Source organism: Silene latifolia, chromosome Y (assembly GCF_048544455.1).
Source record: "Silene latifolia isolate original U9 population chromosome Y, ASM4854445v1, whole genome shotgun sequence".
Taxonomy (NCBI): domain Eukaryota; kingdom Viridiplantae; phylum Streptophyta; class Magnoliopsida; order Caryophyllales; family Caryophyllaceae; genus Silene; species Silene latifolia.
Genome location: NC_133538.1, coordinates 208,415,741 through 208,436,729, shown reverse-complemented (window position 1 = coordinate 208,436,729; position 20,989 = coordinate 208,415,741). Strand labels below are relative to the sequence as shown.

The 20,989-nt window shown below is 35.9% G+C and overlaps 1 protein-coding gene and 1 pseudogene across 1 annotated transcript; one reads left to right on the top strand and one right to left on the bottom strand.

The window, feature by feature from the left end:
- The first annotated feature begins 583 nt into the window (after positions 1–583).
- On the top strand, positions 584–1,003 carry LOC141629996 (uncharacterized). The gene has a single exon (XM_074442897.1). It carries the CDS (start codon positions 584–586, stop codon positions 1,001–1,003), a length of 420 nt encoding a protein of 139 aa, XP_074298998.1.
- Positions 1,004–16,721: 15,718 nt separating this feature from the next.
- On the bottom strand, positions 16,722–20,775 carry LOC141629995 (alpha-galactosidase mel1-like; annotated as a pseudogene).
- Between the last annotated feature and the right edge of the window lie 214 nt (positions 20,776–20,989).

Sequence of the window (20,989 nt, the reverse complement as noted above, 5' to 3'; positions counted from 1 at the left end):
GGTCAAGCTATCGCCGACTTCTTTGCTGATCATCCAGTGCCAGCAGAGTGGGAAATTTCAGATGACCTCCCAGGAGAAGAAATTTTCTATGTGGACGTCCTACCTCCATGGTAAATGTACTTTGACGGTGCTGCAAGGCAAGATGGAGCTGGAGCTGGAGTTGTATTCGTAACTCCATAAAATCATCTTATGCCATATACCTTTACACTCACTCAGTTGTGTACAAATAATATGGCAGAATACCAAGCCCTTATACTCGGCCTTCAAATGGCGATTGAAATAGGCGTCAGGGATATGGACATCTACGGAGACTCAGAGTTAGTGGTTAACCAAGTCCTTGGTGAATATGAAGTGAAAAAGAAAGACTTGATCCCCTACCATCAACGGGCATTACAACTGCTGAATCAACTTGACGACATCCATGTTGGTCATGTACCAAGGAGTGCCAATAAGTTGGCTGACGCGCTTGCTGATCTTGCAGCCACTTTGGCACTGGGGGGAGAAGAGTCTATGCAAGTCCCGATCCTGCAACCGTTGGGCAGTATCTTTGCTTGAAGGAGAAGAAAATGTAGACACAACCAACATGATATGCGTCTACACAGCTGATGAAGATGATTGGCGTCAACCTATCATTGATTTCTTGGACCACCAAAAATTACCTGATGATCCCAGACACAAGGTTGAGATACGTCGACGTGCTCCAAAGTTTATTCACTATAAAGGGACGCTCTACAGACGTTCTTTCTCAGGCCAATGGTTGAGGTGTCTAAGCAAGGACGAAGCTACTGAAGCAATGCATGAAGCTCATTCTGGCATTTGTGGTGCTCATCAATCCGGGCCTAAACTTCATGATCGTGTAAAGAGAATGGGGTATTACTGGCCAACCATGGTGCAAGATTGTATGGACTTTGCGAAAAAATGTGAACCCCGTCGCCTTCTACGCAAACTTCATACACCAACCGCCGGAGCCGTTGCATCCTACTGTTTCTTCATGGCCTTTTGAAGCTTGGGGACTTGATGTTGTGGGACCTCTTACTCCAAAGGCCTCAAATGGACACGAGTATATCCTCGCCGCCACTGACTATTTCTCAAAATGGGCAGAAGCCATCACACTACGGGAAGTGAAGAAAGAAAATGTTGTGGACTTCATTAGAACCCAAATCATCTACAGATATGGCGTACCTCAACGTATCACAACTGACAATGGGAAACAATTTTTCAACCATCTGATGACAAGTCTGGGAGAAAAATTCAAGTTCAAACAATACAAGTCATCCATGTACAATGCCTCTGCAAATGGTTTGGCTGAAGCCTTTAATAAAACTCTTTGCAACTTGTTGAGAAAAGTAGTAGCAAAGTCAAAGCGAGATTGGCATGAAAGAATTGGTGAGGCGTTGTGGGCATATCATACCACATACAAAACACCTACTCAGGCAACCCCGTACGCGTTGGTGTATGGAGTGGAGGCCGTGTTGCCTTTGGAGTTGCAGATCCCTTCCTTACGCATTGCTATTCAGGAGGGACTCACAGATGATGAGAATGACAAATTGCGATTAGCAGAGTTGGAAGCTCTCGATGAAAAGAGATTAGAGGCTCAACAAAAGCTCCAGTGCTATCAAGCAAGGTTGTCACGCGCATTCAACAAAAAGGTGCGCCCTCGTTCTTTCCAAGTAGGAGACCTCGTCCTTGCAGTACGAAGAAAAATCATCACCTCTCATAAGCCAGTTGGTAAATTCACCTCTAAGTGGGATGGTCCATACGTGGTACAGGAGGTCTACACAAATGGTGCTTATAAGATTGTTGATGAAGACGGTGTGCGTGTCGGTCCAATCAACGGAAAATTCTTGAAGCGCTACTATTCTTGAGGCTCCTAAGCAAGAGCTTAAACTGCACACCAAGGCTCCTAAGCAAGAGCTTAAACTGCACACCAAAGCTCCTAAGCAAGAGCTTAAACTGCACACCAAGGCTCCTAAGCAAGAGCTTAAACTGCACACCAAAGCTCCTAAGCAAGAGGTTAAACTGCATACCGAAAAAAATCAAAAAAAAAAAAATCAAAAAAAAAAAAAAAAATCCTTCCGTCTTTATGAACTACGTCGGCTTGATCTTGTAAAGTACTCCGTGCTTTACAGGTACGTAGGCAGCTTGGGTGAACATGTAGCTCAAGTGCAGCCATACCTCCAAACAAACACCATCCATCTTTGAACCATGTTGTCTTGATCCTGTCAAGTGCAATTATGTGCTTTAGAGAAATGTACGCCATTGCTCGTAGAGACTTCTCAAAAATATGCTGCAATAATCTGGGATGTATATCTTCTTCCTCATGTCAATGACAAATCGCGTGATGTATTAACTTGATGCATTGCGTAGCCTCTTGGAGTCGACAAGTCAGGTACATTGCATGACATCTCCTATGAGAGTAGCTCGCCATCTTGTTCTTCCTGTCGACGAGGCAATACATTGCGTGACTCGGAGTAGCTCGCAGTATCTTGTCTCTTACACCTCCTGCAGTCGACGAGCTAGGATTCATTGCATGTTAACGCCAAAGAGAAACCAAAATGACCCATCTCGGATTAGCTCGTAGTCTCTTCATGTCGACGAATCGGGTACATTGCATGATACTCCAAAGGAGAATCGAAATGATCCGACCGGAGTAACCTCCATATCTTCAAGCGGTCGACGTATCAGGTACATTGCATGAACTCCAAGGGAGAATCGAAATGATCCAACCGGAATAACTTCAAATCATCATGCGGTCGACGGATCGGGTACATTGCATGACAACTCCGAAGAGAGTCGAAATGATCCGACTGGAGTAATTTCCACATCTTCAAGCGGTCGACGGATCGGGTACATTGCATGACAACCCCGAAGAGAGTCGAAATGATCCGACCGGAGTGAATCCACGTAAATTGATAAATAGACCGCGGTTTAGTCTGAACCTGCATACACCCTCCAAGAAACAAAGAAAAATATACAAAAAAAAAAAAAAAAAAAAAAAAAAAAGCCATGATTCCAGTCAGTAACACAAATATGACTAACCGACAGATTGAAGGTTAAGGTAATTCTTATTTGGTTGATGGTCATCAACTCAAGAATTGGTCTTGCTCATATTGGGTGTCGACCTTTGCGAGTTTCACCTGTAGTAAAAATACAAGATCAAGTCTATTAAGTCTTTAAATCCAAGCGATCAGTGACGAGGTCAAGGATTAAATCAATATTATATTATGGTCGGAGCGTTAAGCAAGGCAAAATTCGGGTCGATGATATACAAAACGCAGGCCACAATATGATTGGAGCTTTGCTAGAATTTCAATTTGGGCATGGCCGGGGTGTTTCTAAAGGCAAGATTTCTAAAGCATATGGTTGTGTTGATTTAACTTGTTCAATAAACATGGTAAAACAAAGACCAAGCAAGGAAGAAGAAAGGCGATAAATTTGTTGCACATATGCACAAAGGGCTCCATCGTTGCCAACATTGCCGAGTCTCGATTTGTCAAATTGTATTCGTCTTTATTGTATATGCAAAGACTAAAAAAGAGAAAGTGCAATAAAAAATTTAGCATCGGCAAAGAGAGTTCAGGTTTGAAGAGATTAACTTACTTGGAGTATGTTAAATTGCTGAACGAGTCGAGAAATCAGAAACAGCCCGGGTCCGTGTCCAGAATCAATAGAATAAGATTTTATTCGCAAAAAAAAAAAAAGAGGAAATACCGCCGTTAAGGAGGAGTTCGCATGGATGTTCATACCTATGATTATGTATATAGGTGATGGGTTTCCATAAACCCTACCTTGGTGCAGCTGTACAAGGATCCTATGCTTATCCTTTTCCATAAAATATAAAAAGGAATAAGGAAACCAATCAAGGCTTGCCTCTTTATCTCTTTTGCATGCTTGCTTCCTACGTAAAATCTTGGCCCATTGTTTTTCAAAGCCATATTCCAATTGCTATCTGCCGAGAGTGGCATTATCATATGTCAAAGTCTGGGTCCAGATTTATTTTGATCGTCAAAATTGATCAAAGATAATGTGAATCCAAAAACGGGGCACCAATTATTTCATGAGATGGTCATCTGCGAAGTCATATAATGATCGGGTGAAATAAATAGAGAAATAAAGGGTCAGTGTGGCGACAAGCTCAAGTACCTGTCGACTTCCAAGTCAATATGCCATTCGCCAAGTCAGACAATGACCGAATGACGTTAATTAAATTAAATGTCATCCGCCAAGTCGGATAATAATAGGGTGACGTTATAAAGAAAATGGACTACCTTTACGTCAAGTAAAGGTGCAATCGACTTTCAAGTCGAAGAAAAAAGTCACTTGCCAAATTTGGGTGCGCATCGACTTCCAAGTCAAAGCTAAAATGAATCGAGACCTCGCCACATCAAGACACTAAAAGTGCATCTGACAAGGTCCCGAGGGGGCAATTTGTAGGCACGGAAAATTTTTTAATGTGCCGAATAAATAAAATAAATCAATTGAATTTGAGTTAATATTAAATTTTAGCTCAATTTAATTAATTTGCCCCGATTAAATGAAATACGGGTCGACCCGGATTACAAAATGGGTTATCCAGATCATTAAACCCGAAAAAGATCAAATTTGGGCCAAGTTCACTAATAAACCCATAAATGGGCCTGTGAATGTCAAAGTCCACCAAGGGGAATTGAAACTCTATAAATAGAGCTATTCTCATTCTTTTCAAAGTGAGAGAGAAATCATAATCATAAAATTCAGAGAGAAGAAGACACAAAAGCTCTATAAATTCCCTCTGCAAGACACTTCTGAAAGCAGTCAACAAGCACACCAAAACTGTGCCGCCTGCCCAAGAAATTCAAGTTCAAGCTACAGCATTCAAGAGAGAACAAGTCGCAGTGACCCTCTCAAGAATACAAATCGACACCTCCTACAGAGTGCATACAACCTCTACAGGTGTCATTCAAATACAACGTTCGCGCCTCTACTACAGACAGCGTTTACGTGATCTACTACGGTATTTAGAATCAGAGGATACATTAGAGATTGTACACATAAACTTTCTGATATTAATAAAAAATTCATTTGTTTCCTATTTTGTATTACATTTATTTTGCGATACAAAATTTGCTGTTACAACATGTAATGAATGCGGATGGCTTTACCCGAAAGCTATCAAGTTTCTGCTAATGAACCTTGGTCTACTAGGATCTTTGGTTGCGCTGGAGATACGGACAACTGTGAGTTCTTATCATTATTTCTATTTTCAAAGCTGTTTAAAAACTTGTAATGCGAGCCATTTAACATTTCCGAGAACTTGTGATACTGGTAATAGATTATTGTCGAATATCCATAAAATGAATCTACTCGGTTTTGCTCAATTTTCATTAAGGTCATTTTTTTAGATTATTAATATTTACCCCTCCATTTATTTGCTTGTTCTTTCCTCCAAATCTGCAGACTGTAAGTTAACTTTCTTAATGTACTCCGTAATGCTTAACGTCGTTCTTACATGCATTTTGCTTAATTAGCGTCGGTACATGTAATTTGCTAAGTTATGTTTTCTAGGGTGACTGTCACAGGGTTCCACTTGACATTAGTTTTGATACCATAATGCTTGCACACTTCCCCTTGGTAAGCATTATGGTATCAAAACTAATGTCAAACCTTGAATTAAGTTCATTGAACTTGTTTGTTGTTTTTTTGGCAATTTTTTAGTCTAACTACTAAGATGGTGTGGACCAATTATCTTGTGCTGGTTTAACAAAATTTTGACCTTTTTATCCCCAATCATTATTCATAGAATGCACATTCAGCATCCTCACAAAGATACTTTGGTGTTAAAATTAAATTAAACCATCTATTGATTGTAAATTACGTTATTTTTAAATTTGGGCTATTACACTTCTTTTCATCTCCAAATCTACCTATTAGTAGATAGAATATTGACTTTATCCTGTAGTGTCACTGAATGGGATAGTGGTTTGGATAACAAATGAGGAGGGCGGGATATTAAATCGCTTGTTCTACTTGCAAAGCATAATTGCAGTTTACTAGTTTTTATGGTCCTTTCTTTGGTAATGGGACCTTCTGTTATGTTGTTATGTTTTCTATTTTATGTAACACAAAATCTCATTGAAGACGGCACGTATTCGTCACTTTGAAGTGACGGATATCATTTCTTCTCACAAATGACTCAAATAGAGGAGATAGAGAAGCACATGGGGGTACCCCCACCTTGTCCCCCCTATCCGTTTTGTGAGCGGCATTACCCGTCACTTGCTCCGACCCGTCTTCAGCAAGACTAACTGTTTATATAATTCTCGCTAAGCCATTGTTTTGATAAAAAGAGGAGTGAATGGTTTTCTTTTTGGATCAAATACGGGGTCATTATCGTTTTCGCTCTGGATTAAATTACAGATCACCACTCTGAAGTCGTATTCTAAAAGGTGAAAACAGTTTTGACTGGTGTCTTGGTTTATTTTATGTCGGTTTGTGAGCTATGGCGGTCTCGCAGGAGTTGCAGCTGAAGAGATGTGTTTTTTCTGATAGGTTTTGCACCAGCATATGCCTTTCTCAATGTGATGTTGGGTTCTAAGGTTGAAAGGAGCTGAGTATGTTTCATGGTACAAACTTCAGACAACCAAAATTATATAGTGTGGAATTTTGGTATGTTCTAAGCTAAGCTTTGTGACCTCTATATAATAGCTAAACTCAAACTTTACAGAATATAGTGACCTGTCTATACCAAAATTCCACACTATATAATTTTGATTGTCTAAAGTTTGTACCATGAAACATACTCAGCTCCTTTCAACCTTAGAACGACATTTATTAAGACATTTATATGTGCAATTACAGTAATAAGATTATGTTGACAAAAAATTAACCTAAGTCTAATCTTATAGAACGGATGTACAGGTTAAACAAACATAAAAGATCTTATAGCAAATTAAATAGAAAACATAAAAATATCTAAATTTTATGGACGATACATAGATCAATACTATCTCTATTATACAGATATGCCTACCATGACCCAACCAAAAAAGGCAAAAATATTGAACATACCATCACTTTATAATACGATATCGTGATTTGCGAAAATAAAAATGATTGAATACCATGGGACAACCATTTTTAGTAATATGCAATGGTGAAACAAAGTGAGATTACAGATAAAGAACGGATAAAAAACTTATAACAAAAAAATCAGAACTTATGTCAAACTGATACACAAACTGTGGAGCAAGCTACAGATTTCTCCTTTGATGCACAATTTTTGAAGTACCTCAAGTGATGTTCAAGCTGTGCAATCATCTCAATATCCCTAATTAGAGAATGAAAATCAAGTAGTTTTCCACGACACAAGACTCAATTACAAGTAACTAATGATCATTTTTAACACGTGACACGCCAGTTTATGGGGTAAAGACAAGCTCTTACTTGTCTTAGAATTTCAAAAAGAATACAAGCGACTTTAATTTCATACATACATAGTCCACACAGATTCTTATCAAGTTCTATTATGCCATCTTGATCATGCATCTGCAGAAGCTCTCTATGTGGTTTTAGCTTACTTAATTTACGCGATCGAATCAGATTTCTAATGCAATAGGCAAACTTGATAAAACGAAACATACCACCACGTGTCAGCTAATTAAGATAGACAAAAAACTAACTAGAACAGTACACACAACAAACAATAAACCCAAAAAATAAAAAAAATAAAAAAAAATAAGTAGAATTGAGAGATAATGAAGAGGGACATAACTGAGTTGGTGGAAAGTTGGCCTCAAAAACGAGAAAGCTCGGGCTTTTAAGGATGATACGAAACCAACAAATCGAGAACGAGGGTAGATTACATCAGCTTCATCACATCACCATTTCACATATATTATTGTTGTTAAACAACGAAACCAGCAGCAAATACAAAACCCTTTACTGCAACCCCATCCGATGAAACCCTATACTGCAACCTCCTCCGATGAATTGAAAATTCCTGATTTGGGATTTTGCATGTCTAATGCTTACCTTAAATATGATGTTTTACACCCTATTTTACACGTATTTCAGAGCTCAATTATGTAGTTTATGCTACTATTTCCCCTATTTCCGTCTACTTTCGTGTTTTTGTGTAATATTGCAGAAATGTGAAGAATCCAGCGGAAATCGAGCCGAATCCGTCCCTAAGTGCTTGGTATAGGATTTGACATGAAGATTTGACTCAAGAGATGAACTTGGTGCGCGTTTCAAGGCCTAAAAGATAGCAAAAGCATAGTTGCGTACAAGTTGCAAAGTTTAAACAAGCGAAGAAATGCTTCTCGACATTGCAGACTGCTTAAAATGGCCATATCTCAAGTTATATATCTGATAATCGAGTGATTCCAATTGGAGGTGAAAGCTTATCCTCTTAGCTTTCCAACGCCGCGTAGAACGCCTGATTTGACCAAGTAACGAAGAAATGGCAGCTGTTTTAAGATCGGTGTGCGCTGTAGAATTCGTCAGAATGCATTACTGTACAGCACCCTTAGTAGGTCGATCGACTGGGGTTCATGGTCGATCGCCCACCATGCGAGCTGACGCAAATTAAAGACGGGAATTAGAAGCCCATTTGTAATTAGGTTTCGGGTAGGGTTTTACGTAACATTCTTATTTAACGTAACCCCTTCCTACCTTTTGAGGGGGGAATTCACTATCATCTAGTTCCTATCATACATCCAGTATTCATTACTTTTAGTTTAGAATTCTCAGAAAAGTTTGTACTTTGCTTTCGGATTCATCTTGTTCCTTGTTTCGGTAATTTTAATCTTTTAATTCCAGTATTGTTATATCGTTTTATTAGTATTAATTCTTGCTAGATAGAATCCCAAAGCCCTAGTTATAATTTTATGCGAATTTATTCATCAATTATTTCAATTATGCAATCCTTTATGCCTATTATCAAATTAGTTCTTGTTATTTGCGTAAGTATGAGTAGCTAAACACCCCGTGCTAAGATGTAGGGGATCTATAGCGTAGATGGCATTAGAATAGGTGACCCCGAGGGCTTGGTCGATCGACTGGCTTAACTAGTCGATTGACTGAGCCGGTTTGTCGGTCGACTGGGGTAGCTGGTCGATCGACTGACTTCGTGTCTGATTAGCAACGTTTGATTCGTAAAGTGCAATATTTAACAATGAGACCGAAAGGAGACTTGTTAGATGCTTAGGTTTGACCAACCCGTAGATCGAGAGATAAGGGAGGGCATTAATTAATGAATTGAGACGACTAAATTGCTGAGATCGAGAGATAATGTAATTTAGGCTTTAGGAATCGCTAATTGGGGCGAGAGTTAGCATTAGTGAGACTTAGGGACTGGTAGCATAGGCCGAAAGGAGCTACTAGTTGACTTGGACCGAGAGGACATGTTTTACCCATCCTACACGACTGTATTTCGGACTTACCTAGGATTATGTGCCATCGTAGCTATAGTGAACCGACCGTCTTAGCATTTCTTTTATCATTGTTTACATCCTTTATTGCTTTTATTTGCTTATTTAGTTTATATTATTAGATTTAGATTTAATTCATATCAAAACCCCCTCAACTGTTACCCTTAGACTGAAATAAAAAGCAACTATTATCTCCCTACCTCCCTGTGGATCGACCCTGTTACCACTAGCTTCTGTTAGTTTTAATAGGTTTTATAAATATTATTTTTGGTGCACACAACGACAGGCATCAATGTCGATACGATAATTAAGTACAAAAGTGATAACAAATTACAAGTTAGATTCAATCAATCATATAGATGCAAAATGATTTGGGTAGCAGATAGATATGGAAGTAATAGGAATCGGAAAAGAATAAATGAAAGATGGAGACTCAATATTAGGCTACTGAAAGTGAAATAGTAGGGCGTTAATAGATCATAGTTTGGGGAGGCGATTGCGGTGGTTAATCTGAGGTTTGCGGTGTTGGATTGGGGTTGATAGATGGTGCTGCATAATTCGGCAGGAGGACGACGGAGGTGATTAATGAGGGTGATAGCCTGATGGGTTTTACGCACAACCAAAAGAAAATGGGGACTCCATAAAAAAATGAAAACAAAGGGGATGAAATGAAATTAATAAAATGAATATTTTAGCTTGTGCTTTGGCTAATTGATTAACAAAATTTGTACATAAATTCTTAATTAAGTCGGTCTAATGAAATTATCGTGAAACTATTAAATATTTTTTTGGAGAATGAGGCAATTTAATGAAATAATGAGCATGTATCACACCTGTTTTTCTCCGTTTAATTCGGCTAATACATGATTATCTGCTTTTTATAGGACTCTTGCTAACTACTTATTTACTGTAGAATATGCTTACATCGTCTAACACAAGAATGACTCAAATAGAAAAAAAACACGTCAAACGGGTTCAGTTAGGCGCTTAATAATAAATGTTATGTTCATATAATCAGATTATGTCACAACGTAACGAAATTGATCACTAAATGTTCAGCATGCAAAGACGAAGTGAAATATATCTACGTATATGCAAGTTTCATGAGAGTATATGCTTGATTCAAGTCTTTTCATTTTTACAAAAGCACCAAACATTAGGCCCGTGCATCGCACGGGCATTAAATCTAGTCTATCTATATTAATAAAGGAAGCTCTTTTCGAGCGATTACAGAGAGTCCAAATTTTACGAAACACGTTAGAGTCTATTTTTCATAAAATATTAATTAATACATTATTATTATATTTGGCAATTATATTTATATAAATAATTTTATCATTGTAGTTGGACCAAACTTAAATTCTACGGTGGTGAATATATTTGCTAATAGTATTTGAGTTTGGATTGATATTGTGTACACTAACTCTATATAAAAAAAATTGTTATTCTATATTTGTCGTACGTACCATTGAAACATATACGGAGAAATAACAGGTAAACTTGAGTTTATCAATATGATGGACAGATGGAGTGATTATTAGGAATGATGTTTTATTGCATGCATGCCTTGAGGGCAATTTAAATATTACTACCTCGCAGTTCTTATTCCTCTCTCGGTTCGGTAGTTGGGTATGCTTCTCACGCTAATACGCTATATTGTTGATTCTTTATTCCTCGCCTAATTGATATTAGTGGAACATATAGAATTTAGCTACTCCGTATTTTTTATACTTGGCTATGATAACCATAGATTCATAGTTACGCAATAACATTTAGGATATTTTAGTATGTTAAAATTCAGTTTCAAATCTTTTGTAATTGTATGTTATCCAACAACTTTCATGAAACAGTTTACTATATATTTTATGGTTTATTTGGTATTGCAGCGGATATCATGCTACTCTTATTTTCATCTATGGATGATTTATGGAGTAACTATTAATTAGGTATAACTTTTTGTTCTAATGGTAGGTGGGGATAATTGGATCGGAGAACGTGTAGGCGCAACTATTGAGTTACCGTAGAACGGTCACCTACGGAGCAAAACTAACTTTGAGTTTACTTTCTTTATGAATCTATTTATATATGTCTTAATATTTTTGTAGGTTACGGCCAAAAGCGTTGATTTGTTCGTGATGAACAGTTACGGGATCGGACGGCAAAACAGCTGAATGTGAAAACACCATCTTCTACCTTATGGATCATATGTTTAACTAGGGAGTAATATATTATTTGTACTCATTATTCTTTGTGTATATAACAATAGTGTATTAATGCTTCGTTAGATTATATCAATTCATGATGAGCTTCCCTTTCTTTACTTCCAAGTTCTATACATATAGAGATTTCTATTGTAGTTTAGAGACAGATATTGCTATTAATTTTATTGTCCACATTAGTTTTATGATTCATAGTTTAGTTTCGGGACAAAGTTAACACAAATTCGTATTTCAAAAATAATAGAAGTCAAACATTAAACAGCTTAACGAGTTCAAGTACTATTATTCTCCAATTTCGTGTTATTTATCTTATAATCAATATAAGTAATTAAGTACCAAAGTAAAGTGAGGTAATAAGCAAGCCCATTTAAAACATGTTACTCCAACATGTTGGGTATGTAGGGTTTATACAATACACGTTGGTTTGATTTACTTTTCCGTCTCCGTCATTTGGTTACCTTTATTTTTGGCACAAAGATCAAGTAAAGGAGAGGATATTATTATGGACAAATGGACAATAGTCCCATTAAGAAGTCAAATTACTCATGAGAACCCTCCTTATAAAGAAAGGTAAACAAATAAATAAGACACCCTAAAATGAAATAGATACACAAATGACATGGATGGAGGGAGTATTGCACTATTGCCAATTTGCCCACGACCACTTATAAATTGTAATTTGTAGTTGTAAAAGGTGCTGATTGCTAAGTCGTAGAAGTCGATCGATTTATTAGTAGCTGTGAAAAAGTTTTTAAGCTGCGATGAAATTAAAAATAAAATAAAAATGATGTTAATCTAATGGGAGATTGGAAACAAAGAATTATTGCCTTATTGGATAACTAATAAAAGCAATGTGTAAGATGGGTAAAACAACACTACATACAGCACAGGTAACATTCATACAAATTTATCTACAAAATCCGACCTTAATTAGTCAGGGTTTTAGAGCCTTCTCATGAATAAAGTTTTACCTTAGTTAGGAGTTTGGGACCTTTCGTTGTTTGTAAAAACCAAACACTCGATCCTATAAGATACTAATTATTTGAATGGACTGTGATTGTACAATGTATTTTATGTGAAATTATTGAATTGCTCTAACAAACAAAAATATGAAATTTCTTAGCCATTGTTTTGACAAAATAAAAATTGTCAAACAATTTTTTTATTTTTTTTCTCATGATATAACCTTTTCGAGCTTTAAAAAGATTAAATAAGACGGTATTATTTCTAGGCCCGTGCATCGCATGGGCATTAAATCTAGTAAATATATATTTGAGGCTTTTTTTTTAGCGACGTGGTAGTCTCCAACTTTTTTAAAACACTTAATTAAATTTTAAAATTAATTACTTACAATTTTTCTATTAGAATTAGGAAATAATTAATCATGTACAATTTTCCTATTAGAATTAGAAAATTATTTTTTAATATTTGTGCACTTATTATTTTAAAATTACTTTTTTCAACTTTTCTATTAGAATTAGAAGATTATTTCTTAATATTCCGGTTTATTTATATATATGAAAAATTCGATATACTATAGAAAAAAAAACTTAGATATATACATAATCTCCAATTTTATACGCATTATTCAATATGATAATTCACAACATAAAATGTCTGTAAGCTCAATTTTTTTTAAACACTTAAAATAAAATTAAAAATTAACATAAAGAATAATATAAAAATAATGTTTAATAAAAATTAACTTATATATAAAATAATATTCAAATGGTGTTTAATACTGTAATTATCTAAACATCATATTTTAAATATTATATCAATAACTTAATAATAGTTTCAAGTTTTTGTAATTAATCTAAGTGACTTAATTTTGTTTATTACTAACTACTATCGAGAATGCAAATGAATTCCATAGAAATTCTATCATTCTAAAAAAATTTGTTAAACGACCTGATTGCTTCCTATGAGAAGCTAAAATTGATCATTATACGATCCATTCATTGTGTATTTTATGATTATGAGAGCAAGCATGCCCATTTTATTTCATCATAATAATTTCTCGACCCTCGCTGAAATTTTGCTATAATTGCGTATTTACCTAAATCATTCTAACAGCTAGATTTGCACAAATTTCTTGGGATGTCCAACCTCTACTACACACGTAGTAATATACTCTGTATTAAACAATAGTTTTTCTAAGGTAGTTTGCTTCAAAGGTACACGATAAGTTAGCTTAGAAAAAAAAAACGTTTGGCATTCCTTACGTCCCATCATTTATTTATCTTTTTAATTTCTATGAGGAATATATTAATCAATGTAAAAAAAATTATTGGGACGGAGATAGACCTGGCAAACGAGCTAATCAGGTTAGGTTCGGGTCGGGACAAATCAGGTTTTCAAGAATTTGATTCGAAATGGGTCGGGTTGGATAAGTGGTGGAGTTAGGGGGGCTAGCAGGGGCGAGGGCGGTCGAAAATTTCATCGTTATAGTTAAAATTTTCCAACTTTTTTCGAGTTTACCTTAAACCATTACCCATTCGCCCCCTACTGAGATTTTTCGCCCCCGTTGGGGTTAATATCATCTCCCGCCACCGGGTCGGGTTGTTTCGAGTTCAAGTCATTTTCGAATAGGTTATTATCACATTATTTAGAGATAGCAGTCAGTTCCAATAATAAATATTATAACCCTTGTTTTTTTCCTCATATTCATTAGTCACCATGCTTATATTGACCTAATAATAAAAATTAAGTTATTTTACTAAATATTTTATTACTAAATGATTAATATGTAAATAAAACTCATCTGAAAGAAGAAGTGCACGCACATAAAAAAAATATTTGGCGAAAGATCGGTGTCGCTAATGAAAATAGAATTATTTTCAACTCTAAAATCAAATTCACACAAAGATAACATAGCGATACGTAATATATATAAAAAGAAAACATAATCAATCAAAAACTTTGGTTAAACCAATACTCCCTCCAATCCAATCCAAACTTCCCACTTGCTTTTAGGTGGTCTTCGAGGCGACACTTTGACCGCGTTTTTCTTCCTTTTTATATAATTTTTTTTTTTGCAAAAAATATAATTTATGAAAGATATTTTCATAATACAACTAAATGTGTAAATTTTATCGTTCAAAGTTTTATATTTTTCTGTGGATTAACGATCAAACTTCAAAGTTTGACCTCCAAAAAGCAAGTGGGTAGTTTGGATTGGATTGGATGAAGTATTATTTATTAGTAAAATTTGCACAAATAGTTACACAACACAAGTAAAGTACTATGTATCTTATCGGTAGTATAGTTTAGGAAAATAATATTATAGGCCTTATCATATATCTCATATTAGTTCATCTTCGACTCTTCTTTGTAATAAAGACACGAAACAAGTAAAAAATAACGTAAATAGATACAGAATATAATGCTTTTGATGAGATCCCTCAAAACAATCATATAGTTTGAAAAAGAATAAATAAAAGTAAGACATATATAGGTTAATTATCATCTTTATTATCTTTTCACATACCGCACATTAATATGTTTTAATTATTATTTTATTACCCTGCAAAAATCAAATGAGGTCTTTACCTCAAGTTGTTGCCTTTTTATTACTGTCAATTAATTTCTTCTAATTTGACAAAATTTCATTGGGTTTCGATTCAAATTGGGCCTTCATGTGGATAAATGTTTTCTTAATTACGTTTCTTTATATGTTGACATGCGTTTATGTGTTCAAACTGTAAAGCCAATTGGATTTTTTTTTCGGTTTGATCAAATAGAAAAAGATCTTAAAAATATTTTCAAACGATATTTTCAAGGAAATTTTACCATAAACAATTTCAAATTTACAGTACATTTTCATAAATATTCCAAGTTTTAACAACCCGCGCGATTGCACGGGACATAAGGTCAACTTGAATGGTAAGTAATACACTCAAAAGGGGCCTCTAAATGATCTCGGACAATCCAACCAATACACACCAAAAGAGCAGACGGCTACATTCATTTTGTGCCATGAGGAATCAGGAGGGGCGTAATAGTTTGGGTTAACAGGTGTTTGAGGTCAGGTTTTAAGAGTGTTGACAATAGACCAAGAAGAGCAAAGAAAATGAATAGAAGAAAGTCACTGCGGGTCCAAGGGGTTTAACACTGAGTTAACCAAAACCACCAAATGATTAAGAAGAATGTATCAGAGTAAATCAAGACGAGTTGAAGTGATTAAGGTTTTAAAAGAGTCTAAGATGAAGGTCAAATTAAAGGAGTAGAAGGTAAGCGGGAGCTGACAAAATGAGGGACAGACCCACACAATGTGGATGATGCTCTTATAATGATGGTGGCACAAGCTAAAGAAGGCGAAATAGGCAAACCTCGAGAGGAGAGACTAACGTTATGTGGGAGTATATCCCCACCAAGTAAGCTACAAGAAAAGAAAATTATGATGCTTGGTACATGTGGAACACAATCATTTAAGGTTGGCCATGAAAAGAAGGGTAAGGTGAGGGTAAGAGCACTCTTTAGAATAAGAGAAGCTTAAGGAGAAACTTTTAAAATAAAGACTCGAGAGTTGATATAACAGTCACAATAGGGTTAAAAAGAAATTGAGTGACAAGAATATTTTGATGATGAAAAAAGAGCACATTAAACTCATTGTCAGAAACATTTCAAGAGACATTGACAATAATAAAGATATGAACACATGGTTGAGTTGGGGAGGATAGGTCCAAAAAGAAGGGATCTAAGAAGCTTAAGGGTATAACGGATGACTGTATCTATATTAGTTGTTTATCATACTTTAAATTCAAAGATCAAAAGAGAAGATGCGTGTACATGTTGTATGTAACACATGCAATGTTAAACGAATTAAAATACAAATGGATTCTCATATTTTGTTTTGTTTTATCAATTAAACCTCTCCAAACTACTATCTAAGGGAAAGATATGTGTTATCCAATAAGTGTCAATTAGTTTAGCATTAACTACTATCTAAGCAATTTTATTGTTAATCAAATATGTTAGCATTAAAATTGATCTATAGTCCCCTTTACACAATAAAGTCTAAAACATCCTTACGCATTTTACATTTATTTAGACAATTATTTTAGAATCCGTGCAACGCACGGGCATCACACTAGTCTGTAACAAAAGGGAACTGTAAATAAACAATGTACAGAGTCAGCTAACACAGTTCAACACAGGCTTATTATCTGAGTTCAGATTTTAAATGTAACTTGTGCCTCCTTGTTATTTGAACTAAATGCATTAATCTCCAAAATGGTAGGATTAGTGATAAGATTATAAGTCGTATCATCGAGATTTCTCATATCACCTCCAAACATAAGGGGAGACTTTGCCATAGCCCATAGAGTCATCTGCACTTATTACATTTTAATACATCAAAGAAAGTGAACAAGATGAAGGTTGCAAAGAACTTATATGGGTAATCAAGTTTATTTAAAAAAAGTTTTCCACACCATAGTTTTCTGCTCTTCAATGTTCAGGTCACACTTCCTGCATGGACCTTGATTAGAACCTAGATAAGTCAGGTATACAAGTAAATTAGTCTTCATTATTCCCAACAAGAGCATTTACTTTAATGCTGAAACAGAGATACTATCTCCAAAACAATGAAAGTTGCATCGACTGACTACTGCCCAAGTGCCCGTATGAGTTAAGCAAATTATCTTCCTCTTCATATCAGTTTTTTTTTTTTTTTTTTTTTTTTTTTTTTTTTTTTTTTTTTTTTTTTTGCATAAGGGGGACACAAGTGAAGCTTTTGATGCTGACGGGTACGAACCCTAGTCATGAGTACCATTCCTCAACATAGTGATGAGGCATACCTGGAACAGCCAGCCATCCGAGTGGCAGCATGTCTAAGTCGGGCCATGACCGGCCTAATAAGCCACTAGCTCCAATCATATTTTCCGCTGCATAATCTCTAATCACAGTAGCAAACCGATTATTAAAACTGTAAAACCCTAATCAAAAGTCAAGCTGAAAGCTTGAATGCTTACCAATTCTTGTAGAAAAATCAACTATTTGAACAGGCTACGATTAGTACGATACAACACATGAGATTTAAGTACCTAGATGCATCAAAGTGCCCTGCCACATCTTCCCAAGTGTCCCAACTGTCCATACTTATTCTGTACATATTGACCGATTCACTGACATCCTTAGCTATTGCAGGTGTTGTAACACTACTTCCAGGTGATACTGAATACACCATTGGCCGGGAAAGATTCTTCAAAACCTACAAAATAACCAGCCAAATTCTAAATTTCGAAAAACAAGGTTCCATTTTAAGTCAAAAATATGAAAATTTTCATAAGAGACGTGTCCCTACAAGCAGGCGTGGTAAAACTACCCTACCAGACTCAAACCCAAAACAACCCTGGATTAAGCGTGAACTCAACTTGACTTGATTTGAAACATCTGACCAGAAATCGATCCTATCCAAGATGACCGCAAAGGAACAATTCAAAACATAACCTTGATAATCATGGCCTGAAAATGACGTGACTCCTGACCACTGACACAAAAACAAAGTGAACCTAGAACTGCACCATATACAAAATGACTTGAAAACAACTTATCTGAAATGACATGAACTGGTAAATGACCTCACCAAAACCTGACCAGAATGCCTGTTTTTAGTGTCTTACCAAATTTAACCTACATGTGTTGTACTCTTCCAATGACTCGGAGGAAGATAGTAACCTGATAAGATAGATTTGATACCTCTGATACAAAGCTTATCTCTTCAATGTCCAAGTTATCACTTATCACCAAAAACACAATCATGCTTCACTGTTACCAAAACACAATTAATATCTCAGTAACTGATCAGCCTAGTATGAAAATTTGTCAAGAGTATATGAGGATATAGTCAGCAAGCACAATAGTACAACAGACTATAAAACATGAGTGCTACAATGTCATTTTTGGCACTGAAATGTTAGGATGTAGAACACACACGAGTTTTTTTTAGGAAATGGGTTCTATAAAGGATGTCAGCCGTCTCAATGATTTAAGCCTTGTGTGGAAATTGAAAATTAGGCCATCCCAATTGTTCTACAATATTCGGGTGCAAAAATATGTAAAGGATTCGAACCCGCACCTTTACCTAAAAAGTTTCATAGTCTGCTTTACTTGTGAAAGCTGATTATATCGAATCTTAGAGGTAATTTAGGCTCCCACTGTCTTCAGGATCAAATGAAACATCCTATCAGACATCACTGTATAACCTATGTTCGTCAAACTTTGCTACATCGCCTACATGTGTTGAGGATGGGTGCATATCTTCTGTTGTGTGAAATATCCATGTTTTTGCCTAAATTGAAGTATTTAAATATCATAGTCATTTTGCCTCCACTAAATTAAAGTGTTTGAATGAATTTCCATCACTTTTTGCCTAAAATGAAATGTTTAAGAACACAGGTCGATTTAAACTCGCAGAATTACCTAAATCAACTCCCCAGTCAGCATATTGTTCAAAAATAGATTGCAAGAATGCTCTTCCAGCTCCTACTGTTATATTGACGCTCATAAAGCCAGGTGACATCCACACACATGTCCTCTCCCTGATCCCTACTTCACTTGCCGTCCATTTCCTTCCTCCTTCCTCATAAGCTCCTCCCTGAAATCCACATGGAATTAAACATATCTTACAATTTCTATGCCAAAGTGAAGTCTATACACATGGAATTAACTTTGAGTTGCTATACTACATTGCAACTGCATTTGAGGCAGTCATCCGCATATTAAGCGCACAGGACGAGCAAGATTGGACAATGATGACCAATTATGAGATCAAAACTCAAACCTAATAGTATTCTTCTCTATTCGATTGGTTTCATTACATTCCAAGGTAAGAAATAGCCACAAACATTTTCATGTCGCTACAAACAACTGAATTCAAGTGAATGGACAAACTATATCAAGTTGATATGTCACTTTTCTCTAGTTCTCTTTATTAAAATTTAAAAGATGATACCTTTGATGTGTCCAGGATTGGTGTGTCAGAATCTACAGCCTGTGTGCTAATTCCTCTCATGATATGAATTCCGAATTTCAATCCCATACCATGAACTTTCTCTGCCACTTCTCGGAAACCTTTTCCACCTTTGGATGAAGGCCAACGATCAGGATCAGGGATCACTCTTCCCCACTTGTCTAGTACATCAACCTCTACAGAATATAGACCGGGTCCAGGAACCTTTCTCCTATACCATCGGTAATTAACGACTACATACTACGAACACAAAACAACATGAAGAATATCGTCTCAGACTCTCAGTCTATATTACTCAAAACTCGATTATGGATACATATTTAAATGACTGACACACCATGATTCAATCTTAAGACACAAGGATCTATCCTAGATTATAAGCATACTGGTACGAGGACACGTCTTCAAAACACACAATATTTGAAATTTGGAAGTATTCAGATCTTTTTCTTTGAACGAGCAGCCTAGGTAGAGGAGGAAGAAGAAGAGTTAAAATAAAATGGACCTCATATCCGTGAGAACGAAGCCTGTGGGACACAAGTTGAGCATTTTGTAGGAACTCTTGTTCAGTAATTATCCAAGTAAACGAATCATAAGAGTTCCAGCCTCTTGTGTGGCTGCTTGAACGAACTCGTGTTCACTTTCTACCCTGCTAAGACGATGCTTCTTATTAGTTCACTTTAACTTTGATGCCAATGAAATCTAGGTACTAAACAGAAGATTTTTGCTATTTCATTTGTGTACGACCTAGCGGAAGATATTGCATGAGGAATTTAAGGTGATATATCAAATGATTTTGGGCTTTATTTTTCTGACATTTCCTTATTTTAGTTTAAAAACCACAATATATTTCACTTTCACTTTGAGGACATATCTTGCACCCGTATTCTCATCTTAGCATAATCTCCAAAATATTAACTCTTGTCAGGTTCGAACTCAAATAGGTCCTTGTGTTCAATGCTTCTATCCAAGTCCAAGTAACACGTAATCAAAATCCCTGCTTTCGTACTTATGAACAAAACGGCTACAGCAATAGCATTACCTCTTGCGCCTAAATGAACAAACGGAAATAAATACAAAGGAACTACTTGAAATAACCCACAATAAAGATCAAGTACCTGTGAAGTAGCAGCAACAAGAGGAGTGCGAAACTGAGTGCACCGATCTTCATAGTATGACAGTGTTCAATAAGCCTATATGTTAGCCATACACTAGTTTTATTCGGTAATTACTCCTGGAATCTTTTAAGGTCGTTAATGAGTTTTAACTGCAAGAATGAGTTGTTATGCTTCGTTTCGAATGCGTTAAATTTATCCTCGAAGATTAAATCTAGTTACTGCTTGAATCTGAGTTACTTTTTATATGAGATTTTATATAATTCATCT

Excerpts from the sequence above, each read along its gene's own strand:
- LOC141629996 (XM_074442897.1), top strand. The coding sequence starts at position 584 with ATGATATGCGTCTACACAGCTGATGAAGATGATTGGCGTCAACCTATC.